General features: G+C 42.3%; 1 protein-coding gene across 5 annotated transcripts in view; it reads left to right on the top strand.

The window, feature by feature from the left end:
* Positions 1-13,413, top strand: part of nfia (nuclear factor I/A) — a 129,123-nt gene that overhangs the window by 22,675 nt on the left and 93,035 nt on the right. The window contains exon 1 of one of the 5 annotated variants that reach the window (XM_053855928.1): positions 11,983-13,154. The exons of the other annotated variants lie outside the window; for them this stretch is intronic. Within the exon in view, the coding sequence (XP_053711903.1) occupies positions 13,128-13,154 (27 nt within the window). The 5' untranslated portion in view covers positions 11,983-13,127. Of the gene's footprint in view, positions 1-11,982; positions 13,155-13,413 lie in introns of those variants that run through there. 5 annotated transcript variants of the gene reach the window in all.

Below are 13,413 nucleotides of genomic sequence, written 5' to 3'. Positions count from 1 at the left end.
CTCGGTGGTAAAGCTCCTGTCTACCCCACCTCAGGAGACGGAGATACAGCGAGAGAAGCCGACAGCACGGGGGCGCTCAATTAAAACGGCATTAGAGCCGAACAAGCGAGAACCCGGCGGCCCGTCAAAGCTACAACCCGCCCCAACTGTCTGAAAGCTTCCTGGTATGATCGAGGTGATGTACACATTTCTGCCAGCTCGGTGTTTGCGCCAGTGAGTGCTTCTGAAGCTGTTTCAGACTAAGGACACTTACCAACGCAGGGACAGTAAGCTGTGAGGGTTGGAACAAGTTTCTGCAATGTCTGAAGAATGAGAGCAGTCATGTGACCGCTCAGTGGTTAATAATTGGTAGACTATTAAGGTGTTTCAGGTTCAATTTTTTTTTTCCTCCTTCAGATAAGTCTGTTGTGATTTTTGTAAGTGTTTTATAGCTTAAAAAACACTTTTAGTATTATTTTAAAATATTAATTCTTTATTTTCCTAATTATGTCACATTGAGTCTCAGTCACCAAAATTAGTTAATTAAATGAATGAAAAATTATGTAATTTAAAGTTTTAGTGAATAATAACTGTGTATCATGTAAATAATAAAAAAATAATGATGATAATTCTTTATTTTTTAAAATAATACATACATGCATTGTCAATTAGCCACCGCTTAGTCCTGTTCAGGGTTAGCTGGGAGAGCTGTGGTCACTACCATTTCGTATGTTTAGGGAGGACTTGGCCCACTTGACTGCAAATTTACAAAATGGCATTGCAGTTTCTTCATCATATATTGTAATTCTAAATAAAGGCTCTTCATTTTCTTTCTTTGTCCATTTTGGGTTTTTTTCTTCTCCTTGAGCTATCAGTCATATCGAAATGTTTTTTAGTTTTTGGCATTTAAGAAGGTGTTTTCCTCTAAATAAAATGTAAAAAACATATTGGAAAAAATAGCATCATGAAGTTCCAATATACCAAGATATTCACCACTAGAAGAGATGGCCCATTAATCATGATTTGTATTGAGACGCTTTAAATAAAATGAATATGAAATAAATCAATATTTAATCAAGCAGTATATTTGAAGCATATAATGTCATGTCATAATTACCCTTTTCTCTGTTTTCTCCTGGTTTAATAATATTTTGCCAAATAATTTAAGTCATGTTTAAGACTCCAGCCTCTCACAACAGTTGTGGCATATACTGTATATGTAATGTATATATGGAAATTGAATGAGACTCAGGAGTCACTTAGAAGAGTCAGAAATGCTGTCAGAAATACTGAGCTCATTTGGAGTGACTAGGAAGGATCAACTCGGACATGAGTAGACCTCCGACTCTCTAGATCTCTCCCCCAGCTCTGCTGGGCAAATACCAAACAGTTCCCTGGCCAGTGTAAAGACCTGATCCCAGGATGTCCTGGGTCTGTCCCGGGGCCTCTTCTAAGTTAAATACCTCACGAGCAGCGGCTCGATGTTGACCCTGGTCTAAAGGCTGCCTGAGGGCCCCAGAACCACGACCTCCTCACAACTTCAACTGTAGAGTTTCCATCCTCAGACAGCGATCCCAGTGTGCCGTTGCCTTGAGAGCATGGGGGTTCTGTGAATGTGGAGTGCTAGATGTGAGACGGTTTGAGAAACACCTGGTCGCGTGGGTCATGTGATCAGGTGGATTCTAGTTTCACATCTGAACATCTGCTGGCTGCTGTCGAGGTGATTCCGATCCAAACCTCCAAAACTTGTCTTCGTCCTGCGTTGAAATGTGAAAGTGACTGTTTCTCCATCATGACTGCATATTTTAGCTGTAATTAAAGCAGCACTCTGATTGGCTCCCTGACACATGAGCGTGTGTTGGTGTCTCCAGCTGCGTGTTTCTCTCAGGTGAACAGCTGTCAGGTCTCCTCTGTTGTTTTCATATTGTGTTATGGGAGCGGCTGCACATCTGTTTGTCTTTGTGAGCGCGCGTGTGCGCTGGCTGCCTTGTTATCGCGCCGTGTCGCTGTGTTCAGGTGAATTCCCTCCATTATAAACACCACGAGCCGATTACAGCAGCTGTCTGTCAGCGCGCCGCCATCACTTCATCGGCCTCAAGGAGATTTCGGCTTTTCTCCGCTGGATAATTGACTGCTGTCTGCAGGAGAGAAACGCACCAACATGCAAGCTAAGGCACAATTACAGCAGCATCTTGATCCATTCATCAGTAATTGCTGGTAATTAAAATTTGTTTTGCTATTGAGGGTTAAAAACAAACCCATTTTGGAAATGTGGAATCAAGTTCTTTCAATTGTGCAAATAAAAGTGAAAAATATTAAATGTCTCCTCGAGGGCTGGGAAATTGGAGCATTTAAATACTCATGTTTACCTTTTCCAGAAGCAAAAAGAAATTTGCTTCCAAATGTAGTGTTCAATAAAATCCAGAAAAGGCTGCGGAAACTCGGCACATTCTGGGGCATGTGCTTAAGACTGTCCACATTTTGGAATTTATCGTTTAAAATAATAATCATCAATTAATACATAAAAATATTTAAATAAATGTAACATTCACTTTTAAAGTTTGTAAATATATTTTGGAATTAATTGATTTAAAAAAGTGTTGAAATTTCAGTAAATGTTTAATTGAAATGGCAAATTAAAACAGTAAATATATATGTACAAATACAAATAAAAATGTATGTGTGATTTAATATAAATAAAAATGGAAGAAAGCAGTGAGTATTAATTGAAAAAGAGAGGTTGAGTTGTCAAACTAGACCAGGGTCAATTATACATACAAATGTGTGTATAATGTATGTATAATTAATTCATTTTTCTGTGTATAATTTTTCTGTTTATGCTGAACTATGTTAGTAATTGAAGAAAATAGTTGTTTTAAGTCATTTTTTGGGGGGGAAAGTATTCAGAGTAACTGTCAAGTGTGATGAGAGTTGATGTAAAATACTTCGTTAAGGAGATAAACGATCAGTCAATCCGAGTTAAAAGCTGTATTTGAAGATATTTGGCTGCTCCTCAGAGTTTGTTTGGCTGCTGGCCTGGACCAGAGCCAGCAGGAGGAACACGGAGGGGGTCTGGGTGTAGGGCTGAGGAGGGGAGTCCCGCTCTGTTTGTCTTGGTTGCTTCACATGGTGCCTGCAGGCTTCATGTCTTCAAGGACTAGTTTTTCATGATCGACTCCTTCTCCAGACACGTTTGTGTTGACAGCTAAATCCAGATCCACTTCGGTGCCGTGTTCCCGGAGGTTCCTAGGTGATGACTGTCCGGTGAAGCCCTGACTCGACTCCCCTGTTGTCAGTCTCGACACTCCCCTCTGTCAGGAAGAGTGCTGTGTTCACTGTCACCTTTACTTCATTCCCAAGCTCACTGTATGTCTGCAGAATATTTTTGACTCAAATGAACCAAGGGAAGTGGACGTGGTGGCAGACCGTGGTGGCAGACCTTACCCGGGTCAGAGCTGGAAGTATGTTTGGTTCAAGTTAGCCGTCAAATATCAGTCGTTCAAATGAAGAAGAGACAGGAGGATGTGGAGTTGTAAGTTAAAGATGAGAGGCAAGACAAAGAAGGTCAGCGAGAAAAACAGGGTGAAAATAGGATGAAATCAGGGACAATTGGGCTCAAAAATAGAGAGAGACTGCAAGTGTGAACCTTAAATGTGGGTAGCTGGAGGCTGATCTTAAGTGCAAGAGGAGAGAAAGACAGATTCCATCGGAGCTGAATTGGAATGGAGATCTGAAAGAAGAGTAAGCTCTCATCCAACAGTTTTTCAAAGGAGGATTTGTGATTGGGATAAAGGAGGAGAAAGTGAAGCTCAGTCAAAGTGATCCCACCTCTGAGTCTGTGGTTCTCAGTAGAGAGTGGAGGAACAGGTCTGTGCAGGAACAGACGTAGGTTGTCTTCTCTCATCAAATTGTGACGTAAGTATGAACTCAGGTGGACTCAGAGGTGTGAAGCAGACCACAGTCCAAGGTCTGGGTTCAGTCAAAGGTTGAAACAAAGACTGTGTGAGAGTCAATGAGATCTTCTCGTGTTGGCTTCCCTCTTTGTGCTCACATTCAGAATTCTTGGGGTGGTGCTGTTCTAAATAATATGGTGTGATGGCATATGTCTTTCTTTCCCTCTCCCTCTCTCTCTCTCGCTGTTGCACACACACACACACACACGTTGGCTCATCAATGAAAGTCGGTCAGAAGGTGGGGGGTTCCGGCCTCTCCCCGTGCACTGCCAGGCCATCTGTTCCTCCTGCATCGCTCTCACTGCACAACTGCCTTCCTGTTTCATCCTCCTCTTCAGACACACACACACACACACACTGGTCCTGCTCACCAGGCTTTGAAAAAGATGAGCTTGATACTGTTGAATCGTGAGGCTACACAGCAGAACCAAACCCACCGCCACAGAGAGACCAGAGTGATGTTAAGGAAGCTTCTGAAGTGATGATCCTCCCCTTTTCATGTGACCGTAAATCTTAGTTTTCATGACCAGAAATGTTCTTGATATACATTTTCTCCGTTTTACATCTAAATAAAAGGAACTGAATTAAAAAAAAAAAGTGAGTTAAAATGTACATTTTCTAAAGACAATATGATAGAAATATTTGGTGATAAACGCATTTTCAATATGCACTAATGTTTGCAGCAGGTGACGGTCCAGGGCCTGTGACATGACTGGGTTATTGTTTGCCCTAGAAAAGATGCGTGGGGGAATTTAACCAGCAACTCTAATTGATAGCTTTTGACTTACACGAGAATGGGTTGCTGTGAGTGTCTACAAGGGGTTAAAACAGTTTGCCCATGATAGTTGGATATCTTTGGGTTGCAGGGTTTTGAAGCTGTGAGTTGACTTGAGATCTTGGCTGTATGAAATGTTCCTACACCAGTGCAAAGGTACTACATTTGGCTCGAGATAGTCTTGGGTGTGGACTGTGGTCTGTGCATTGCTGCCAGGTATTATAACCACGCCAGCTGTGTGGAGCGGCTCTGCCCCGAGTGTCCACCAGATGACTGAGCTGGTCACCATACATAGTGGTTCTGTCACAGTTTTAAACGTGAATGTGACCGCTTATCGGGATCATTCAGGGTGACATGTTTTTTCCTTCTTTATTCGAAGTTACTGATAAATTGTCCCTTGTTTTCTGTCATCCTCCAACACCATCGTCTCCCTTGCTCTGTGTCTGCTGCTGTGAGCTGTTTTGGAGACTTGGTTTTCGGGCCGAGATCTGTTTTGGCTTTTCTCCAGACTGGCAGCAGCTCAGTGGGAGCAGGTGGAGCCCCCATCCCCCCACCACACACACACACACACACACACACACACACCTACTCACTCACGCACACACACTTGCAGAGGTCCTGCTTATTTTGTTGTTGTTGTTTTTGGCCCAAACCAGTGCCGACATCAGCCCATCTCCATGGTGACGTCCATTTTTGTTGAGGCTCCCTCGCGTCTGATTGGTCGGCTGTTTTTAAGTGCGGTAGGATGCTCTCACATCCCATAATAGCCTGAACTCGAGCAGTTTCTTCTCCTCAAACTTTACTTCTATTGATGTTCTTGTTTCTGCTCTCTTCGCTTGAGACATGTTGCTCAACAGCTGCTGAGTTTATGTTTTATGAGATTAGTATTCCTCTGTTTGATTTAAAGACTCGGATCATTTTTAATCGGGACAGCTCCCCCAGCGTCCCTCCACAGGAGGACAAAGTGGAGTAGAAGATCTGAGTGTGTTGTAGTTAGTCTAAAATGAATTCACTTATGCAGTGTTTCTTTTTCATGGCATTTTTTATTATAATGGCAATAATATCATTACAACTGGTAAGAATTTTCAATGTAGATTCTTTTCTTTCTTTCTAAAAAATGTAGAAAATGTGAAAAACAACAATGTCCAATGGAGTCTAATGTAATCTTATCCATAGATTGAAATAATTAGAGTATGATAATTTCAATATTTATATATATATATATATATATATATATATATATATATATATATATATATATATATATATATATATATATATATATATATAAAAAGTCAACCATGAAAAGCTGCAGTTTTGCATGTTAGCCTCTTGAGGGCGTTTCAGACTGACAGTCTGTTGATGATGTCACCAAACGGAATTGGATCGTCAGGTCACGTGAGTCCAGAGTTACATCATGTCATATGATTAAGGAATATTTATTTTCTACACTGTATTTCACCTCTCCATTTTGAGTAAATAAAATTTGATTTTTTCCTAATTCCACACTTTAATCTCTCTGCATTTACTTGTAGTTTCCAGTCTGATTTACTCTTGTATAATGTTGATAGTAGTAATAAATCTGTTTTTATTTGTTTCAGTATTTTATTTTTATACAGGTTATACAAGTTTTTATTCCTGCTGTGTTTATATGTTGGATTTAAATACACAGGAATGCATTTTTTAATCCTCCAAGTCTTCCCATAACCTGGACTTTATTGTCATATTCAGACATTTTAATCTCGTAGTTCTATTTTATCTGATAACTACCATCTTTTCAGTGTCACATTGACTTTCAACTGACCTCAATGTATGGTTTGACTCAAAATTTCCATCATTTTAGTTATATCACCATAATGATTTTTAAGTCTGGTAAAAAAAAAAAAAAGCTTTAAGGTGTTTCCATTATTTTTAATCAGACCATTTTGGTTTTAAAATCATTATATGCACCTTATTACCTAGTCATTTGTTTTTTGTACCAGAAGTTTTGATCTAAAATGATATCCAGACTTGGACGTCTAACCCTAAAAAGATATCACCCTGACTTCATAGAGTTGATACGCTTTCTCCTCTCCTCTCCTCTCCTCTCTTCCCTCCTCCTCTCCTATCCTCCTCTCCCTTATTTTTCTCTGAATTCAACTTGGAAGTTTCATTGTGATGCCCTAATCTGACATGACATTTCAATTTAGTGGTGCAGCAAGAAGGTTGTGAGTTCGATTCCCTTGTCGGACCAGTGGCCTCTCTGCATGGAGTATGCATGTTCTCCCAGTGTGCGTGTGGCTTTTCTCCAGGTTTTCCTTTTTCATTCCACACTCCCCAAAAATGGTCATTTGGGGTTCAGGTTAATTCAGTACTTCAAATTGCCCATATGTGTGAATGTGTGAGCAAATGGTTATTTGTCTATATGTGTGTTGCTCAGCGATGACCTGGCAACTGGTTGTCCCGCGTCTGTCGCCCATTGATGCTGAGATTGGCACAGCTCTCCCTGTGACCCTCCTCTGGTGGACAAAACGGAATAATGCATGATTATTCTCTTATATATATATATATATATATATATATATATATATATATATATATATATATATATATATATATATATATATATATATATATATATATATATATGTGTGTGTGTGTGTGTGTTTGATTGACATGTCTTTTGTTTCACTTGTAAACAATCCCTGGAACCACATGAGGATTATTGAGGTCGCGTGACACGCCTCCATCACACCTTCATGCCAACATCCGACCTAATCGCTACATAAATGTCAGCTAAAGTTCAGCGGTGAGCCCTTCTCCCTCAGGCCGGCGAGAAGTCGACTAAATCCATGATTACACATTAAGATTATTGATCATATCGAAAGCCCAATTTAATTGCCGTAATCTAATGAGCTTCTCTTTGTCTTGACCTTGGTTGTTTAGCCGGCTAATAACGTGGAGCCGGATCCCGGAGAAGTAAATCTGCAGATTGTCTTGTTAAATCACACCGGCTGTCCGTCTATTAACATAAAAGCCTCTGTTCATTAACCTCCGACGGCTCGCTGCAAACCCGCAGACGCAGGAAGCGTCCGGGTCGGCAAATTTATTTAGAAAGAGCTTTTAACAAACAGATGATTCACTGGACAAACTTTCCGTTTTAATTCACCGCAGTATTTGTCTGCCGTTATTTAATTAAAGTTTTAATTGAAAAGGCCTTGTTTTATTTTGAAGTCAGAACGGAGATGACCTCAAGAGAAGTTGGCCATCGAAGGGATACAGTACGACCAGCCATATCGGAAAACACACTCATGAGCCTTTCAGAATTGTGAGATGATGAGTCACTTCCCTGAAAACAAAAGGCTCAGGAGCTCTCAAATACATTCTAGTGGATCACTATTGTGAATTTGTTTTTTCATAATGCTCAGTAAATAGAAAACAATATGCAATGACCACGCCCCCTTTGTTGTGATTGGCGGAAAGTCCATTGTAGTACTATCTGGATTCTTAAATACATAGAAGTAAAGAGATTTATGAAAAATGTTTGTCACGATGGTACTCATACCAGTGGGCAAGATTATCAGAGAAAAATCTGAACGGCTCATCCAAGTGTCCAAGTGTAACCCTTACCCTTCAGAACCTTATAATCATTTTTGCAAAAGCAATAGTTTAAATTGAATTTAATTTGAGAGTTAAAAACGACAGTCAAACTAAGGAGAGACAAGTTTTTTCTATCTCAAGACAGTTTGTAAATCAAAATGGTGGAGACATCTAATAATTCTGGGATGGAAGGAAGGAGTAAAATAAAATTCTACTTTAGTTAGACATAAGTGTCAAAAGTAGGAGCTGGATGTGCCACAACTAAGTCAGCACTCCATCTGATAAAATAAACACGGATCCAGAGACTCTGAGTTGCCCAGTGTAATTATCAAAGGTTCCCTGTATTAAAAATGAGTTTAAAACTACCATCATGAACCAAAGCCCACCACACTCTCAACAACTGTCACACGCCGGTGTTGGCCGTCAAATGCCGAGGAGCTGGAGAGCGGTGCTCCATCGCGGTCTTGTCATGTTCATGTATGTAAGGCCAATGCAGCGAGTGAGCCGCGTCTTCATCAAATTTATTGTGAGATGCAGAATTGTCATCATGGAGATTGTGTTGGGCTGTATATCGTGTATGATAAGTTATCGCCCATCCATTAAAATTAGCTCGACACAATGAAAGTGGAGCCATTGTTGAGGCAGATCTCCGGAGCAAAGACCAGCGTCATCTTTGCACAAGCCAGACACTTCTATTGATGTTATCTAGTTATGAGCCTCACGAATGGAGTTAGATCACGTCTTTGGAATATGATTTCAAAATTTGACCCATTTCATTACTTGTGTCACGTGGCTTAATCAAATAAATCCACGTGATTACAAATTAGCGGCTATAATTGGGTGTGAAATTAGTATTTTGATGGACGACCGGAGTGCAGCTCAGCGGTACGTTGATTCTGCACCTTTTCTTCATCGTCACACCAGTGGAGAGTCAATCCCAGGCCAGTCTGCACACTCTCCCCTCATCCTTACCAGACAAGCTGGTTGAGAAAAAAGGTGAGGAAGCTATCTCTGTATTCATGTTAGAGTAAAGTGCATGCACCATGAATGACAGCCTGGTTGGTGGAAGCATCCAACCGGTCCCCAAACAATTTCGTCACGCTCTTTTGTATGACGCCACACGTCTGTAGTTACCATCATATAATTTATATTAAGAGAAAAGTTCTACTGATTTAAGGCAAGGGAGATGTCTGCAGGCTGATATTTGGGGTCCAAACAGTCACATCACAGTTCTGAGACCAGTGTGTGACTCCCCTCTCGGCCAAGACTCCCACAAAATAAAGATTTAACTGCCGTGGTTCTCAGAGACGTTTTATTGTCTGTAATAGTGATTTAATCTTCTGTCTGCCTGATGTTTCTCACTGGACCTGACACTGTCCGTTAGCTTTACAAGGCCGTCTGACGTCCAGCGAGTTGTTTAATATTCATCTTTACTACTGAGGTCGTCACTTTCAAGCTCGCACTCGAGATCTTTCTCTTTGTGTGCGCCTCTCAGGGTGGCAGGCTGTGACTGACATCTGGCTATTTTGTATATTCACTTACACCTCTGTTTTACATGGAGTCATGAGCTCAGAGTTTAGTCGGCTCACTGTGGGATGATCGTGAGATTGACTCCTATCGCTGATGTATGCACCGCCTTGCTTCTCATGCAAGGCGGTCACTGTTATTATTTTGCAGAATGTAACGCTGCTCTGTACCGTAGTAGCATTGACTGCACTGCATACATACATACATCTCCAGTTAACCTGGGTTAGTCTTACTCCAGGTCAGGGTTGCGGGGAGAACTGGAGCCTATCTCAGCGGTCATTGGGTGAGAAGCAAGAATACACCCTGGACAGGTCACCAGTTCATCACACACTCCATTCACACACGCACACCGAGGGACAATTCTAGAGTGTCCAATAAACCTAGTGAGCATGTCTTTGGGCTGTGGGAGCATTGTTATTATTGTCTTCATGATAAAGGAAACTGGATGGCATTTCAGTGATGGATGTCAAATTTCAGTTTATAATAGGATGGGAACACAAACGTCAGATTCAACATAAATTCAATCATTCTGGTGTTAAATGTTAAAATGCAATTAATCATGATCAATTAATTGTAGACTCCGGATTAATTGGATCTGTCTTTTCAACTGAGCCCGACACCAAAATTAAAATATAAAGTAGCATAAATGAGTGAGAGGGCGTTGTGGCTATAGATTTATCCATCTCTGTGGCTGTGCAAAATGGTCACCTGTCTGTAGGTTTCCAGCTCATAAGAGCTTGAATAGTGTACAAACTTAGTCCAGGGAAAGGCCCACTCTTGGTTTTTATTTAAGTGTTCTTTGCTACAATATTCAGCTGTACTGTACTATCATGCAAAGTAAATTACAGTGCAGTGATTGTCCTGTCCCTTACTTCACTGTACAGAGGAGCACTTCGATGATTTGGTTTAAGCACCTGTGTCCTGCATTATGCTATAAATCAGGATAGTGTTGCACCGGTTATCCTGACTTTCCAAACTCTACCATCTCAAATTGCATTTCTATGAACTAAACCATTTATAAACCATCGCTGTTTAATGCAAAACAAGAGTGTATTCCAAACTGAACTGAGTGCTTATTTTAATGATCTAAAATTAAAAATAAATCATGAGTCATATAAGAAATACTGATGTGGCATTAAAAAACAATGACTTTAATGCTAAATACTTCTAGATTTCACAGTGGAGGTCTGAAATACTTTGTGAAGTTGTATTCAATTTTATTAAGAGCTGTACAACATGGTAGCTATTCATGCTACTCATAGCTGGGCAAACTTTATGCTAAGGAAAACTGCATAAACTGCACTGCATAACTTCATGTCAGTCATGTACTTCTCGCTGTGTACTGCATAAAGATATTGTACAGCATGCAACATGTACTAAACTACTAAATATACTATATGCTACATATAAATCATGTTCCATCATGTTTCTCTTTACACTTTAATACATGATGCACTGATGGAGCACAATTTGTCTGAAACCGTGCCATCCATTAGATGAATGGAGGACAATCGCAACATGTATGAGCGGTCTCACTTCATCATGTGTTGTCAGTCTGTCAGCAGTGAGTCTGAAGAAAATCTGAATGTCATTTTCCAACCCCTCACACTTGCTTCCCAAAGTTATCACTTATAGTTCCGTCTAATCTAATTTTTCTCCAGCCAACTGCAGTTGAAATATAGAGGGCGCTGTTTATTCACCTTCCACTTGCAGGAGTTGCAACACCTGTAGAGAAGAGTTGATCTTCTGAGGGTCGGTGACCTGCAGGAAGCTGAATGTGGTTGAACCTCTGGGGAGCGAGTTTCGAGCGAGACGTAGTTAACTGTCGCCTCACTTGTGAAGATATGCTCTCTGAGCTTGACTTTGACTGCGTGGTTTGAAGTTACACACTCACTCACTCACTGAGGCTGGTCAGTCTTAAAAACAAATCAATTAAATATATGAATTGTACGGACGAAAACCGGTTCATATAACTGTAAATTGCATTGAGTTCATTTAGTTTTAAACTCAGTGAGCAATTTAAGAACCTACATGTGGAAAAGGAGAGGTGAGACGGATTGAGTTTAGCCTTGAAATGCATCCTTATTTAGAGTTCATTGAACTTCCGAAGAGATATTAGACTGTTGCAATCACACTCGGCGCTGAATGAAAGAAAACGTCCACGAGTGGTGTGAAAAGCAGAGAGCAGATCCGGCTGCAGTCCCGCACGGGACCCACGGAGTTGTCCGCTGAAAGCGCTCGGTCGCCGGTACAAGTCTTGCCTCGGTTCTCGCTGATCGATCAACTGATCGGCTCCATCCCCAGATCAAGCGCGCTCACACACTCCCACACACGGCAGCGACATCACCTCCCTGGCGAAGCGTGCCCAACCGGGATCGATCTTTTTTTTTGTATCTGATCGATAATCCCCGCGAGTGGTCGGTCCCGGCTCGCCGGGGTCAGCGAGCGCAGAGAGCGGCCACACGGGGACAGAGCGGCCGGTGTCAGAGCGCGGAGGTGCCGGTGCTGGTTGGAGGAGAGCAGAGGAGGTGGCGCTCCGGGACACTCTCTCTCTCTATCCTCGCTCTCTTCTTCTCCTCCTGCTGGAGATAAATTAACGGAAAGCAGCTGTCGGTTGTTTCAGAGGCGAGGCGGCCGTCTGGCAGCTCAGGGATCCCGTTTTTGGCTTTTTTTTTTTACTTTTCCTCCTGATCCGATCGGTCTTGCCGGGACACCGCTGCTCCTGCTGCAGCAGCTCCACCGCGCCCTGCACCGAGACACCGCACTGCTGCACGCCGGACACGGCGCACCACAACTCGGACGGACGCGTTGCCAGCGCCCGCGGAACCTCTCGGATCTTTGGCGCCTTGAAATGCAGTTTTTGGGAGATTCGCACCGTCCGACACCACCAGCCGCCCCCACTCCCCCAGCAGCGACTCCACACGGGGCTTCCCTCTGAACCGAATCATCCACTTTTTTTTTTCTATTGTTGCTTCTATTGACTTTTGCCATCTTTGCCGGAGATGATCGAGTCCTGGTTGAAAGTTGTGCGCTCCCCGGTGGAGGGCCTCTAACAGGTCCGGACAGTTCATGTAACCCGAGGCGGGGTCAAAGATCAGCTCTGGTTGGAAATGTGAAAGCGAAGGGGGCAAAAGGAGGGCTGCATTTCCCCCTCTTACCACTGTCTCTCTTTCTTTTTTCTGTTCTTTCCTTTTTTTGACATACACACTCAGACAGCGCGCACACGCACGCGTGCACACACAGACTGGAGTTGCACTCACACACACTCGCAAACGCACACACCCCTTCCAGATCTAAGATTAGATCCAACAGATATGTATTCTCCGCTATGTCTAACACAGGTGAGTGCGCTTTTAAAACTTTTTTTCAAAGCCTTAACACTGTTCTGCTGTAGCCTTGACCGAACCGAGAGCGTCACACCGACTCCAGAGCCCTTTTGTAGTTTGGAGCGGTCGAACTTGCTGCCGCTCCGGCTTTGAACCTCCGCTGCAGCACATGGCGCCGCCGCCGCTCAAAAAGTTCATTTCCAAAAATCAAATCACCGCTGAATGGCAGTCTGTCATGCTGGCACGCTTGCCAACAGGCTCCTCTATGACTTTC

Source organism: Synchiropus splendidus, chromosome 1 (genome assembly GCF_027744825.2).
Source record: "Synchiropus splendidus isolate RoL2022-P1 chromosome 1, RoL_Sspl_1.0, whole genome shotgun sequence".
NCBI lineage: Eukaryota > Metazoa > Chordata > Actinopteri > Syngnathiformes > Callionymidae > Synchiropus > Synchiropus splendidus.
Note: the sequence above shows the minus strand (reverse complement) of the source record. Positions and strands in the feature narration are given on the sequence as shown.